Source organism: Pan paniscus, chromosome 11, assembly GCF_029289425.2.
Source record: "Pan paniscus chromosome 11, NHGRI_mPanPan1-v2.0_pri, whole genome shotgun sequence".
Classification (NCBI taxonomy): Eukaryota; Metazoa; Chordata; class Mammalia; order Primates; family Hominidae; genus Pan; species Pan paniscus.
The window spans coordinates 88,452,965-88,467,900 of NC_073260.2; the positions used below are offsets into that span (position 1 = coordinate 88,452,965).

The 14,936-nt window shown below is 46.1% G+C and overlaps 1 protein-coding gene across 5 annotated transcripts in view; it reads right to left on the minus strand.

Moving 5' to 3' along the window:
• Positions 1 to 12,200: 12,200 nt before the first annotated feature.
• The window catches only part of RECK (reversion inducing cysteine rich protein with kazal motifs), an 87,594-nt gene continuing 84,858 nt past the window's right edge, over positions 12,201 to 14,936 (minus strand). For all 5 annotated transcript variants that reach the window (XM_034967414.3, XM_055092046.2, XM_034967415.3 and 2 more), the window contains one exon: positions 12,201 to 13,822. In XM_034967414.3, coding sequence (XP_034823305.1) covers positions 13,601 to 13,822 — 222 coding nt within the window. In that variant the 3' untranslated portion in view covers positions 12,201 to 13,600. The remainder of the gene's footprint in view (positions 13,823 to 14,936) is intronic.

Below are 14,936 nucleotides of genomic sequence, written 5' to 3' on the forward strand. Positions count from 1 at the left end.
GCCTCCCGGACCCCACACCGAGCTGTCCCTTCCCGGGGCGCGTGGGGAAGCCCGCGCCTGCTGGGCCCCGGGTGGCTGCTCTGCGCCGACGCGCGGCGAGGACAGAGGGGCGCGCGGTCGCGGCACGAGGGGCGTTCCGGCCGGCGCCACCAGGGGACGGCCTCTCCCTGCCGCGGCCTGACACGACACACGCAGCCCCGGGGTGTGCCCCCATCTCCGGTGACTCTGGGCTCCGGAGGGCGGCTGGTCCGGGGAGGGGGATGCTCCTCTCCTAGGACACGCCCTCTACTGCCAGTCGGGGTGGAAGCGCCGCCGCCTCTGACCCGTCCGCTCGCCCCTCATTGCCTCCCAGACCAAGCCAATTCCCACCCCTGCAGTCTGGCCCCAGACCTGTCTCCCCAACGCCCCACCTTTTCCCCATACTCCAGTCAAACTAGATGTCTTGTCATTCCCCAAACATGTTCTGGGATTTCCCACCTCCCTGCCTTTCCTCAGGCGGTCCCTCCTCCGGGAGTGCTGGCCCTGGAGCCACCATTCCAGTGCTGCCCATCCCTCGGGGTCTGCGGGTCTTTCCAACTGCCAGGTGCCCTGACCCTGGGGGCAGCACACACCAGGTACTGGGGAGATGTGGTCCCACCTATGGCCCCTGCCCCGTGGGAGAAGTGCACTTACTTGACGGCACAGCCCTAGTCACCTGTGCCAGACTTCCCGCAAGCGCTCCTTTCTGGGGAAGGGGCTCAGTACACCCCAAATGAAGGAAGCGAATTTTAAGGCTTTTCAATGAATGGGCACTGAAGTGAGCTGACCCACTGATGATAAGGCTAGAATTTGTAATACCAACGGCTTACGAATGTCCCACAGGGCAATGGCTGGGCACTGTGCTCTCTATTCCTTTCCCCATGTCAGGCAAATACACCTACTGTATTTTAGTACCGTCATGAGTAAAGACATTTCAGTCAATGCCAGACCACATATACTGTGGTAGTCCCAAGAGATTATGATACCATATTTTTACTATGTTTCTATGTTTACATCTGTTTATATATGCAAATTTTTACCATTGTGTTACAGTCACCTAAAGTATTCAGTATGGGTCAAGTTGGTGCCCAACCCTGATTCAAAAGGGACTCCTGGGGCTGGGTGCGGTGGCTCACGCCTGTAATCCCAGCACTTCAGGAGGCGGAGGTGGGAGGATTCTTGAGCCCAGGAGTTCAAGACCAGCCTGAGGCAATATAGTGAGACCCCCCCTCCCATCTCTATAAACAAACAAAAGGGACTCCTGGTGCTAGGTGGGGATCTAACCCCCTCTATTCAATTCCCTCTCCCATTTTGTCAACAAATGCCTATTGAAATAATCAAATAAACACAGTAGGAAGAATTCCATGTTGCCCCTAGAATCTCTAGAAGGCTGTATTTCACATAACAAAAACTTTAAGGCCTTGGGTGGAGACAGTGAGGCTCAGCGGGCTGCTCACTGCACGCAGAGGGAAGCCCATCTGGGACCACCACATTTCACTGACACCTTGAGGTCTGAGGACTGGAGGCGAGAGGGGCTGAGAGTGGATGCATTTCCTAACTTAGAAATTCATAACCTTAGCAGCAGGCACATGAAGGAACAGTGTGCTGAATGGAGGGTGTTAGGGCAGTGCCAAAGTCAACCCCGACCAGGGCCGTGGGCTAGTTGGAGAGGGAGTCGCTGTTCAGGCATCAGACACAAGAGACAAATGGCCACAAAGGTCAGACACAAAGAAGAGTGATTGACCCAATGTATTGTCTGTTTTGTGTGTGTGTGTGTGTGTGTGTGTGTGTGTGTGTGTGTGTGTGTGTGTTTTGAGACAGTCTCGCTCTGTCTCATAGGCTGGGGTGCAGTGGTGCGATCTCGGATCACTGCACCCTCCACCTCCCGGGTTCAAGCAATTCTCCTGCCTCAGCCTCCCAAGTAGCTGGGATTACAGGCATGTGCCACCATGCCCAGCTAATTTTTTGTATTTTTAGTAGAGACGGGGTTTCACCATATTGGCCAGGCTGTCCTTGAACTCAAGTGATCTACCCACGTTGGCCTCCCAAAGTGTTGGGATTAGAGGCGTGAGCCACCCCGCCCAGCCACCACTACTCCATCTTTTAACTTTTAACCTGTTTCTTTATATTTAAAATAGACATCTTATAGTTGACAAGATGCAGTTAGGTCTTTTTTTTTAATCCTGTCTGACAATATCTGCCTTTTAATTTGTATTAATACCATTCATACTTGATAACATTATTTTCTTTTTTCTTTTTGAGATGGAGTCTCCCTCTGTTGCCCAGGCTAGAGTACAGTGTCTTGATCTTGGCTCACTGCAACCTCCACCTCCCAGGTTCAAGCAATTCTCCTGCCTCAGTGCCCTCCCCTTGACCCCAGTAGCTGGGATTACAGGCACGTGCCACCACGTCCAGCTAATTTTTGTGTTTTTAGTAGAAACGGGATTTCTCCATGTTGGCCAGGCTGGTCTCAAACTCCTGATCTCAGGTGATCCACCCGCCTTGGCCTCCCAAAATGCTGGGTTTACAGGCGTGAGCCAACACGCCCAGCCCAATAACGTTATTTTCAAATTTGTATGGAATAAATACAAAAATTGACCAAATGTTAGGTCTTAAACTAAGCTGTAATAAATTCCTGAAAGTAGAAAAAATTCAGTCACAATTTCTGAGCACAATGTAATAAAACTAAAACTAAATAACAAAAGATTGGCTAAAAATTTTTGAATCATCTAGAAAATAAAAAAATCCTCTTACAGCACTGAAAGGTAAAATCAAAACACGTTCAGATATAAATGACAATCTGAATACTCTGCAGGCTGGGCGTGGTGGCTCACACCTGTAATCCTAGCACTTTGGGAAGCCAGGGCAGGTGAATCGCTTGAGAACAGGAGTTTGAGACGAGCCTGGACAATATAGAGGGACCCTGTGTCTCACAAAATTAAAAAAAAAAAATTACAAAAATTAGCCAGGTGTGGTGGCACATGCCTGTGGTCCCAGCTCCTCAGGAGGCTGAGATGGGAGAATCATTTGATCCTGGGAGGTCGAGGCTGTAGTGAGCTATGATTGTGCCACTGTACTTTAGCCTGGGCAACAGAGCAAGCCCCTGTCTAAAAAAAAACAAAAAACAACAACAACAAAAACTCGGTAATTGTTAAGAGTGTGGAACATGGGTTTGAAGTCCTGTGGGCCAAGTTCAGTTTCTAGCTCTGCTGCCCACAGAGATTGTGGCTCTGGTTTGGGTGCTCGGGTTTCTCCATGTCTGTTTTCTCGTCTGTAAAATGAAGATAATAATACTTATCTTAGATAATTTTTTTAGCGATGGTGTCTTGCTATGGTGCCCAGGCTGGAGTGCAGTAGCTCACTGCAGCCTTGAATTCCTGGGTCAGATGATTGTCCTGCCTCTGCCTCCCAAGTAGCTGGGACTACAGGTGAGTGCCACTGCACCTGGCTTAGAGGATTTTTTTTTTTTTTTAAGATTGAGATGCATTTTAAAAGCGGTCTTTAAATATCACTCATTTTCATGTGTGTAATATTTCACAGTCACAATTTTGATTGTAAAAAGTAACTTTGTTTCTCTAGGGCAAGCTCGAATTCTGCTGCTGATAGAAAACTTAACACACTCAAGGAAACTCACATCTACTTCAGTTTCTTTGGGATAAATTCCTAATCTTTCTGGGCTCCTCTCCACACCTTTGAGTTGCCTCCTCTAGACTCGGGTGCTTGGACAGGTGCATCCATCTGGCCGCGCCTGAGTCACAAGCCTTCACACAAGCACCCAGAAAGAGAACACAGTGCTAGGCGCGGTGGCTCACGCCTGTAATCCCAACACTTTGGGAAGCTGAGGTGGGCAGATCACCTGAGGTAAGGAGTTCGAGACAAACCTGACCAACGTGGTGAAACCCGTCTCTACTAAAAATACAAAAAATTAGCCTGGCATGGTGGCGCGAGACTGTAGTCTCAGCTACTCAGGAGGCTGAGGCACGAGAATCGCTTGAACCCAGGAGGTGGAGGTTGCAGTGAGCCGAGATTGTGCCACCGCACTCCAGCCTGGGCAACAGAGCGAGACTCTGTCTCAAAAAAATTAATAAAATAAATAAACAAAGAGAACCAAGGAAATTTCCCACCCCCTCTCCAAACCCCACAAGCTGCCAGAGTTAGAAAGGGTCTTTTACATTCAAATAGAGACTCTACCACATGCTGAAAAGCCAAAAACCAGCGAATGTCAATCGTATCTCCATTCTTAAAAGGAGAAATTTTGTTTCTGTCCTAAATCTGTTTTCCCAGAACATGCTGCACCCCATGACTCAGCCCCTTCTCAGTGTCTAAGCTCTTACATCATTATGAATTATTCCCCAAACTGGTTTATGAAACAAACTATGCGGCTCTTGATTGGCAGAGGTTTTCGGAATAAAAAATTCACTGTAATAGCCAGTGGGTGAAAGGCCATGACAACTAGAAAAGTGGGGGAAAGAAAACTGGCAGAAAGTCTCCTTATTTTATCCTGTTATGCTTTCTTTATTATTGTGGTTAGAAAATACATGGGATGCAGCCAAAGATGTACTTAGAGGAAAGTATACAGCATGAGAAATATGAACATCGGTTGTGAGTTAGACCTGGGCTCAAAATATCTTGCTCTGCTTTTCTTTTTCTTTTTCTTTTTTTGAGATGGAGTCTTGCTCTGTTGCCCAGGCTGAACTGCAGTGGTATGATCTCGGCTCACTGCAGCCTCTGCCTCCTGGGTTCAAGAAATTCTCCTGGCTCAGCCTCCCGAGTAGCTGGAATTACAGGCGCGCGCCACCATGCCCGGCTGATTTTTGTATTTTTAGTAGAGACAGAGTTTCACCATGTTGGCCAGGCTGGTCTCAAACTCCTGACCTCATGATCTGCCCTCCTCGGCCTCCCAAAGTGCTGGGATTATAGGCATGAGCCACTGCACCCGGCCTTGTATACCCTTCCTAAGAGGGGAATATTTGACTCTGTGCCCAGAGGGTTGAAACCTGTAAGGAAAGAAGATTCACCATCAAAGGACTGAGAAAAAAAGTACAGACAGTAACTTCTTATAACTTAATACTTCCTTGACTTGAAAATAAAGGGATTTTAATGAAAAACTCCTTCTTATTGGCCAGGCAGGATGGCTCATGCCTGTAATCCCAGTGCCATAGGAGTCCAAGGTGGGAGGATAGCTTGGGGCCAGGAATTCAAGAGCAGCCTGGACAACATGGCAAGACCCTATCTCTACAAAAAATTAAAAATAAATAGCTGGGTGTGGTGCACACACCTGTAGTCCCTGCTACTCAGGAGGCTGAAGTGGGAGGATGGCTTAAGCCCAGGAGCTCAAGGCTGCAGTGAATTCTGATCATGCTACTGTACTCCAGCCTGGGTAACGGAGTGAGACCCTGTCTTTAAAAAAAAAAAAAAAATTAAGTCTCTCTCTCTTTTTTTTCTTTTAATTTGAGACGGAGTCTTGCTTTGTTACCCAGGCTGGAGTGTGGTGGCATGATTTTGGTTAACTGCAACCTCCGCCTACCTGGTTCAAGCTATTCTCCTGTCTCAGCCTCCTAGGTAGCTGGGATTACAGGTGCTTGCCACCATCCCAGGCTAATTTTTGTATTTTTCGTAGAGACAGGGTTTCATCATATTGGTCAAGCTGGTCTCAAATTCCTGACCTCAGGTAATCTACCTGTCTCGGCCTCCCAAAGTGCTGGGATTACAAGCATGAACCACTGGGCCCAGCCAAAAAGTCTTTTCTTATTGACATCTTTTTCTTAGAATTCTGAATCTTACATGCATTGACTTATAAAAATAGTCTATTACCTAATTTGGGGTCTGGAGGGAGAAGATTCTCCCCTGATGTCTGATTTAAAAATTTCCCTAAACTGTCCTGAAACATGAGAGTTAATTTTTTTAGTTAATTTTTTTTTTTTTTTTTTGAGATGGAGTCTTTTTCTGTCGCCCAGGCTGGAGTGCAGTGGCACAGTCTCGACTCACTACAACCTCTGCCTCCCAGGTTCGAGTGATTCTCCTGCCTCAGTCTCTCGAGTAGCTGGGATTACAGACCTTACAGGCATGTGCCACCATGCTTGGCTAGTTTTTGTATATTTAGTAGAGACGGGGTTTCACCATGTTGGCCAGGCTGGTCTCAAACTCCTGACCTCAGGTGATCCACCTGCCTCAGCCTCCCAAAATGCTGGGATTACAGGTGTGAGCCGCTGTGCCCAGCCAGTTAGTAAATCTTAAATATTATTATATTACTTATTTAAAAAGAAAAGTAAAGCACTGAACTAAAGGAGCTAAACAACAAAAAATAAGTGAAAGGAAAGAAACATAAAGAAATAGTGAATGAATGCGGAAGTGTTTCAGGGTAAAATGTATTGATGTTTTCAACTTACTTTGGAAACCATAAAAAATTAAATGGATTCAACTTTGAAACACATAAAAGGTAAGATGGATGGACAGAAGAATACATGGATAAATATAAGCAAATACAGGAAAATGTTTCTATAATAAGATTGCTATAAGATGTTTAAAATTGACTAAAGCAGTTAATGTAGATAAAAACAAAAAATTATATAGTAGAAAACAGATAAAGAGCAAGATTGAAAAATATAACCTAGAGCTGGAAGACATATCAAATAGATATATCACTACAAAATCAAATGAATAAAAAAGTCTAAAAGAAGAGAAAACTCAAATGTACCACATTAGTAATAAAAAGGGGATGTAATCTTTTTTTAGAAGTGTTCAGAAAAAACATATAGACAACTGCTCACTAATAATTTTCCTTAATTGGGCAATTTTCTAAGAAAATACAAATTATTAATATTTAAGAAGAGGAACCAGCCTGGCCAATATGGGGAAACCCCGCCTCTACTAAAAATGCAAAAAATAGCTGGGCATGGTGGCATGCGCCTGCAAGTCCCAGCTACTCGGGAGGCTGAGTCAGAAGAATCGCTTGAACCCAGGAGGCGGAGCTTGCAGTGAGCCGAGATCGCGCCATTGTACCCAGCCTGGACAACAAGAGTAAAACTCTGTCTCAAAAACACAACACAACACAACACAACAAAACACCCGCAAAAACAAAAATACAAAAAATTAGCCGGGCGTGGTAGCAAGCCCCTGTAGTCCCAGCTATTCGGGAGCCTGAGGCAGGAGAATCACTTGAACCCGGAAGGCGGAAGGTTACAGTGAGCCGAGATCACGGCCACTGCACTCCAGCCTGGGCGGCAGGGAGAGAAGACGTCTCAAAAATAAATGAAATAAAATAAAAACTAGCTGGGCATAGTGGCATGTGCTGATAGTCCCAGCTATTTGGAAGGCTGAAGCAGGAGGATTGCTTAAGCCCGGGAGTTGGAGGTTGCAGTAAGCCGTGATTGCACCACTGCACTCCAGCCGGGATGACAGAGTAAGACTGTCTCGGGGAGAAGAAAAAAAAAGAAATATATTCACAATATTAATAAGTCAAAGAAAAATATACTGTGAATGGATGCTGGAATATATTTGATACAATTGAGTATTTATTACTGAGTTTAAAAAAACTCTTATTTTTCCATAGCAGAATAAAAAGAAGTCCCTTGAAACTAACAGTAAAACATGTTACGCTTAAAGCAAACATGTCATGCTTCACAATAAAACAATGGAGACATCCCCATTAAAATCCAAAACACAACAAGGTTTCTTGCAGTCCCCACTGCTATTCAATATTGTTCTGGGAGTTCTAGCCAATACTAGAGCAACAAGAAGAAATAAGAGGTATCTTATCTCTTTGAAAAAGAAAGAGCAAAGTTTTCATTATGGCTTCTCCCTGGAAAAACCTCAGAAAATCCAATAAATATAAAGTAATATGAAATTTAAAATGACAGCCAGGGGGTCCAAAAAATTTTTAAAAATCAATTAGTTTATTACATAGTATCAATAACCAGTTGGACTATGTCATGGGGGAAACATTTACAATAGCAACCACAAAAACGAGTTTCAAAATCACCCAATATGGGCTTATTTCACAAACACACGACCAAATCCGTTTTATCATGAGGACTCTCTGCTCTGCTCACACGTGGCCAGACTGGGCCATTGTAGGAAGAACATGAATACTTGCCATGAGGATGCGTGCCTGCTGTGGGGCAGCTTCCTGATGATGAAGAAGGTGAGCTGGATCCAGGCGTCCACCTTCCCCCTACTCCCCTCCTTTTGGGGCCAGAGCCCAACCCTCCACTTCAGAGCCAGCAAATCCCGGGCAGAAGGAAGTTTCTGCAATAGCCTGCACTAGTGCACTGCAGTTCTGCTCTAGGCTTTTGGTCAGAAGAGTGCCAGCAAGAAGGGGGACAAGAAGGGGCATGGGGCCTGGACTGCTTTCTTGGGTTGCAGAGGGCTGAGGAATTCTTAGGGAGCTGGGTGGAGGCACTGGCAAATGTGGGCTTGATAAAGGGCTGTAAGAGGAAGACAGAGAGGAATTGAGGAGGCTGAGCAAGGTCAGGAAGGAGCATTCAGCAGAACATGGTCCAAAGGGTTAAGCCGAGAGCCCTTTCTCCAAAATGAGTGGTGCAACCGACTGAGTGCTCTTCTTGGTGTCACCCTGGCCTGCTGTGCTGGGTATCTTCTTTTTGCTCCACTTCCTTCCTTATTTCCACTCTCTGCCCTGATCTCTGCCCCAGAAGGCTGACCTGTATGACTACCAGCACAGGCTGCCTGGTCCTTGGGTTTTCAACTGGGTTCCCAGTGGGAGCTGTGAGAGGAGACCCAAGGGAGAGAAGCAATGGCTTCTCCGTTAGGCTTAGGGGTTAGAGGTGCTAACAGCTCCACTTTGAGGCCTGGCGTGTTGTACTATGCCTTGTGGTTTCCCTACATGCTGCCCACACCTTTATAAATAGCCCCTTTATTAAACTTTCCTCCAATTAATCCTAATTTGGGTGGACCATTCGTTTTCCTGCTAGGACCCTGACCAACATAAATGGTTAGCCTTCTTCTTCTTCTTCTTTTTTTTTTTTTTTTGGATGAGACAGGGTCTCACTCAGTTGCCCAGGCGGGAGTGCAGTGGCATGATCTTGGCTCACTGCAGCCTCAACCACCCTGGCTCAAACCATTCTCCCTCCTTGGCCTCCCAAGTAGCTAGGACCACAGGGACATGCCACCACGCCTTTGTATTTTTTGTAGAGATGGGGTTTTGCCATGGTGCCTAGGCTTGTCTCGAACCCCTGAGCTCAAGTGATCTACCTGCCTCAGCCTCCCAAAGTGCTGGGATTACAGGCATGAGCCATCGCGCCCGGCCTAAGTGGTTACACTTCTGTTTGGCAAAGCAACTGGTTGCATTTGCAGTAGAGTTCAGTGGGAGATTGGTCCGGAGAAGACAGAGGAGGTGGTCTTTAGGAAAAGACCCACCCCCTGATTAGCTGGTGGGTTCTGGCCAAGATAGGGCTTCCACCTATGAACCTTTAGGCAAGGAAGTACCGCCCAGTAGACAACATCCCAAATATGAAACCGTTTCCCTCAATTTCTCCGCACAGGGCAGTGAGGTAACCACCTCCTCCCCATTGCAGACAGAGGAGGTACCTTGCCCTGATTACACAGAGAGATAGATACGTACAGAGAAGGCTCTAGAAGGATTCTGCACTTATTTGTAGAGGCAGGGAGAGGAAGGTGTGGGATTTTTTTTCCTTTGTTTATATTTCCAAGTACTTGGGGGAAGGTGCACACGTAACTTTTACAAGGAAAAAACAATACAGTGAACTTCATTTTGGAATAATGGAAAAGTGGGTGGAGCCAGGGGACAGAGTGTTCACCCTGTGAGGCTTCCTTCCCTGCCCTCTCCACCATCAGCCTAATGCCCTGAGGCTGGGCTCTAGAATGAAACTCAACCTTAGACTTGGCATTTGCTCTCTGCGTGAGGCGTTTTGCTTTGGGCCAGGAGACAACATGGTGAAAAGCACTCCCTAAACTGCCCTAGAAAGTGAGCTGGCGAACTGTGTCAGTTACTTTTTATGATTCCTGATGCTCCTTGAACCTGTTTGCTCAGACCCACCCAGGCTCACCTGGCCTTGGAACTGTTTCACTCTGCTCACCTTCTGGCATCTACCTTCATGGCAACCTCCTTTATGGCCAGTTCCATTTCTGAGAAGTACAAATCCTGCCTGGCTGCCTTGTGCCAGGGAAAGCCTGGACCTGGCCTCTGGCCGTGGCTTCACCCTGACTCCCTGTGTAACCACAGCTTGGTCCCTGTACTCTTGGTTTCCCTCTGTGTGCACCGTGGAAATCTGCCCTCCAGCCCCAAGATTGCTGGACTGCTGGAAGGACTGGCTCATCCCTGGGAATGACCCCTCTGCCTTCACTTTCTCTCAGCTTGCAAAGTGCACAACTCAAGCCTCTTCTGCAGCTGGGAGGCAGGGAAGGAAAGGCCCCTGAAGCGGGGCCTCCTGTCCCTCTGAGAATTAGAGCACCCTCTGTGGGAGTGTGTGGGCCTGACTCCCATCAGCCCAAGGCTGAAAGAGAAGCATTGAATCAAACGAAGGAAAGTGCAGTTTCTTCAGTGACAATCAGTGTTCCTGGTGGGTTTAAGTTTCCTCCCACAGTGGAGCTGAAAGAGACCCTGGCTGAACTCTAAGGGTGGGGACCAGGCCTAAGGGAACCCTGGCCCCCAGCCTGCTCAGTTATTATTTCCTCAGGAGAGTCCAGGGTGCTCACAGGACGGAGGGAAGCACTGCCTAGTAACAAGATCAGTGGATGGTCTTGAAGGTCTCATGGCACTGAAGTTTGGGGCACACAATCCTTTGCAGGCTAGAGCTATCCAGGCTGGTCAGTGTAGCTGGAAGGGCAAGGGCAGAGGCTTAGGATGCCACTGTGGCCTGGCATTCAAGCTGGGCACATCGGATCTGCCTTATACTTCCCCACACCACGCCCCTCACAACATGTCAGCCCTGCTGTTCTACCCCTGGAACGGACCTGGACTCTGTCGTTTCTGCACCTTTGCTCAAGCTGTACCTCCTACTTAGAATGCCTTTCTCAAAGCCATCTGGCAAAGTCTCCTGGTTTCTTCCAGGCCTGGTGCAAACCAACCCTCTTTTCGAGGGCTTGCGTCTTCCCCCTTGTTAGATGCTCCCTCCCCCAACTCACACCTCCCATGGCAGGTTGCCTGTACCATTTGATCACCTTCTCCAACCTGTCCTATTAAACGCCTTGCATTTTCTTTGAGATGGGTTCTTGCTATGTTGACCAGGCTGGAAACATCTACTTCTCTAATAAAAAATCTTGTCAGTCCTGGCTATTGTCCTAGCCTGATGAGAAAAGATGTCTATGGTAGACTGTGTTATTCAAAATACTTACTGTCCCTCCCCCAACACACACAAAACACCATGGGAGGACTGTAAGTCCCCACCCTTTGAACTCTGGAGTGGCCATGTGACTTGCTTTGGTTAGTAAAACGTAGAAAGAAATAACAGCATCACTTCCAAGCAGAGACTTCAGGGCCAGCTTGTGGTCCTCTATGTCTCTTTTCTCCCCTTTGTGAGGACGCTGGAATGGGTCTGGAGTGAAGATAGTATCAGGTGTGGCAGCTGACCCACAATGGACATGTGAAGGGAACAAAATAGAAGCCTCTGTTGTAAGCCACTGAAGTTTTGGGGACTTAGCCTAAGCTGATTGGTACCACTTCTCTGGTCCCATCAGCAGCCCTCCATCTCCATGTTCCCATGGTCTCCCTGCCCCAGGTGTACCCTGGAACTTGAACATCAGGACCAGCACAGTGGGGAGAACTGCCTAGTATGCAGTCTTGGAAGCCCTGAAGCTCTCTCTGTCCTTAAGGCTGAAAGCTGGGGTCTTTGTATTTGACTCTCTGTCACTGCCTGCCCTCTGGTCTGACCAACTGTGTCCTAGCTGGCCTGTTCTCCCAGGGCCCTTGGCTTGGGATAATAGCACTCCATGACTTCTTTTTTTTTTTTTGAGACAGGGTCTCACTCTGTCTCAGGTATGAGACAGGTTGGGGTACAGTGGTGCGATCTCAGCTCACTGTAACCTCCACCTCCCAGGTTCAAGCGATTCTCCAGCCTCAGCCTCCCGAGTAGATGGGACCACAGACATGTGCCACCATACCCGGCTAATTTCCATGACTTCTTATCCCAGAGCAAAGGACACAGCTCACCTAAGGGTGATCAGTGGTTTCCTTTTTGAATGTCAACATTGCTTAGAAGCATGCATGATCATATAAAAATTATTTTTATTAAAATAGAAAAGCTTTCCAGTATATTGCATTAAAGACATTTATACAGAAAAAAGGCAATTGCAACAAGCATGCTACATCAGCACTGACATATTCTGAAAGCTTTAAGTGCCCATTTTTCAGCAACATTTTGGTATAATACGCATATCCCTATGTATTTCAGAGGGTACATATAATACTGAAAAAATACTTCATGTAAAATCTAAGTTCATGTGCATACACACAAGAAGTATTACATCAAATAGCTTATTTCAAACTGTGAAACACATTCAAAGTATTCAATTTCTTAGACAACATGCATACATTTTAATACTCAGCTTGACACATTTAAATATATAAACCACAATTCTTTATACTTCTATATCAAAAAAGAAAGTCAGACAGAACACTTATCTACATTGTGCATATCACAAAAAGCAAATGTGTTTTCACGAACGGAAAGCACTGGGTTAACACACATGATTGTCATTTTACAAATATGGCTATTCACCTTCTTCATAATAAAATAGAAATATAATGTATTATTTACATGAACTACACATTATTTCACTTTTTGGCAATTATATAAGTAGCAGCAATTGGTTTAAAGATTGATGTTTAAAAACTCTACATTTAACTCGGATGAATACCGATGAATATATATCTGGTTAATATAAAAATTGCATAATGCAAGATGCTTTGATGCAATGTCACTTCTCCCTTTCACAAAAGTCACAGACACAAATCCGTGACCAGTGAGCCTGTCGCTTACAACATATAATTATATGAGTGTCATTTAATCAGCTTGCTTTTGCATAACACAGTAGTTGGGGTTCTGAATTAAATTTCTGTAATTTAATGCAAATTTGCCTGATAATTTACATAATTTCAAAGATGCTTTATCTATGTTTCATATTCTTTAATGGCAGTGGCTCTTCACTGGGACCCCTAGCTTCTAGCCAGAGTAGGTAATTATCTGTAAACAAAACAAATGCAACGGGAACCTTAAATACTTCAAAAAGAACTCTGAAATGAAGTTTGTGAACCTGATAGTACAGTGAATTATCTTTCTAAAAAGTGGTCATCTCATTTCCCAGTGATAAATTTGCTTTAGAGTGGGGGACCCTTATGGTGAGGAAATGTAAATCATATGGCAGTGGTCTACCAGGAAGAGACATTCTGTTTTCATTAGTATTTGGAACAACACATTTTAACATTTGTAAAAACAAAACAAAAATCCTACTAATATTGGCGGATTAAAAAAAAAATACTGTGTGGCGAATAGAGGTGACATGTGCCTTTCCTTGGCCACTATTCAACTACAAACCAGCAGTCCTGAATGTCTTTTTCAAGGCAGGAGAGTGAGGTGGAGGAGCATTCTGCACTTTCCGTGGGCAGTCAGTTATATGTCCAGAGCAAGTGCAAGGCAAGGCTCAAGCTGAGGGGAAGGAGGAGGGAGTGGCAAGAAGGCCTGGCCCTGACACTGGCCGATGGCACACTGCTGGAGACCTGTACCTGGGAAATGATGAGGGCAGAGAGAGGGACATGGGACGCCAAAGTCGGGCTGTCAGAGTTGATAAGGGACTCAATCTTTTCTGCTTCTTTATTGCAGGCTTCAATCTGTGAGGAGAAACAAGGTTCCCTTAATATAAAACCACAGAACGTTTTCAACATCAAGCCAGACAAATTCCACGTATATCCTAAAAGTAGCGTGGCCTCAGAGGGCATTTACTTTCTCTTTGTCCTTCTGTTCTTATCCAAAGTAACATTTTATTATAGTTTTAGTTTATTACATAAATATAGCAGCATTAATGGAAATCAAACCAGAAAAGAAATAATTGGCCATGTGTTGTGGCTCATGCCTGTAATCCTAGCACTCTGGGAGGCCAAGGTGGGAGGGTAGCTTGAGCCCAGGAGTTCGAGACCAGCCTGGGCAATGTAGCAAGATCCCATCTCAAAGAAAAGAAAAGAAGAAAAAAGAAAAGAGAAAGACAAGAAATAATCCACAATGCCACTGCCCTAATCAATCAACTGTTTTCATTTTTCCACACCTGTTACCCACACCTCTTACCCACATTTAGACTTTATCCTTACATGGTTAGTTAGGGTCACACAGAATACAATTTTAATGTCCATTGAAACATGAAAAGGAAAACAACTGGACGAGATGAACTTCCTAGTGATTCACAGACTGCTTGCCTTCGTTCCCTTCCCTTGAGCCCTCACTGCCTTTGATGTTGAAACTTGGGTCTACGTGAGTGGGGTTCTACATGTCTCCAGACTGATAAAGAAACACTAGAGCCCACATGACCAGCTCTGATGGGATCTTCCTCCACAGTGGGCACACAGCTCTCAGGAGATTGGAGTCTATTCTGGCTTTATCACTGCATGACCTGCACCAGTTCCTTCCCCGGCTTGGGCATCAGCTGCCTCGTCTGTACAATGGGTGGATTAGAGACAGTGATTTCTCGGACCCCTTCCAGCTGTGCACGCTCCCAGTCACAGTATCTTAATCCCTCCCCTCCCCTGGTGCCTCTGCATCCCACTGTCAAATGTGCACCAGGTCTCAGCCACTGGCAAAGTGCTCAGTCCTTTAGAGATTGCCTTGCTTTTCCCCCTCCTGTCCCGCTGAACTTCCCAAATGCCTCCACTCCCTCACCCACGGATCCTTCCTCGGTCCTAGTTTGTGCCCACCCCCTCCTAGGTGCACCAAACTTGAAAGTGACAAGATGGC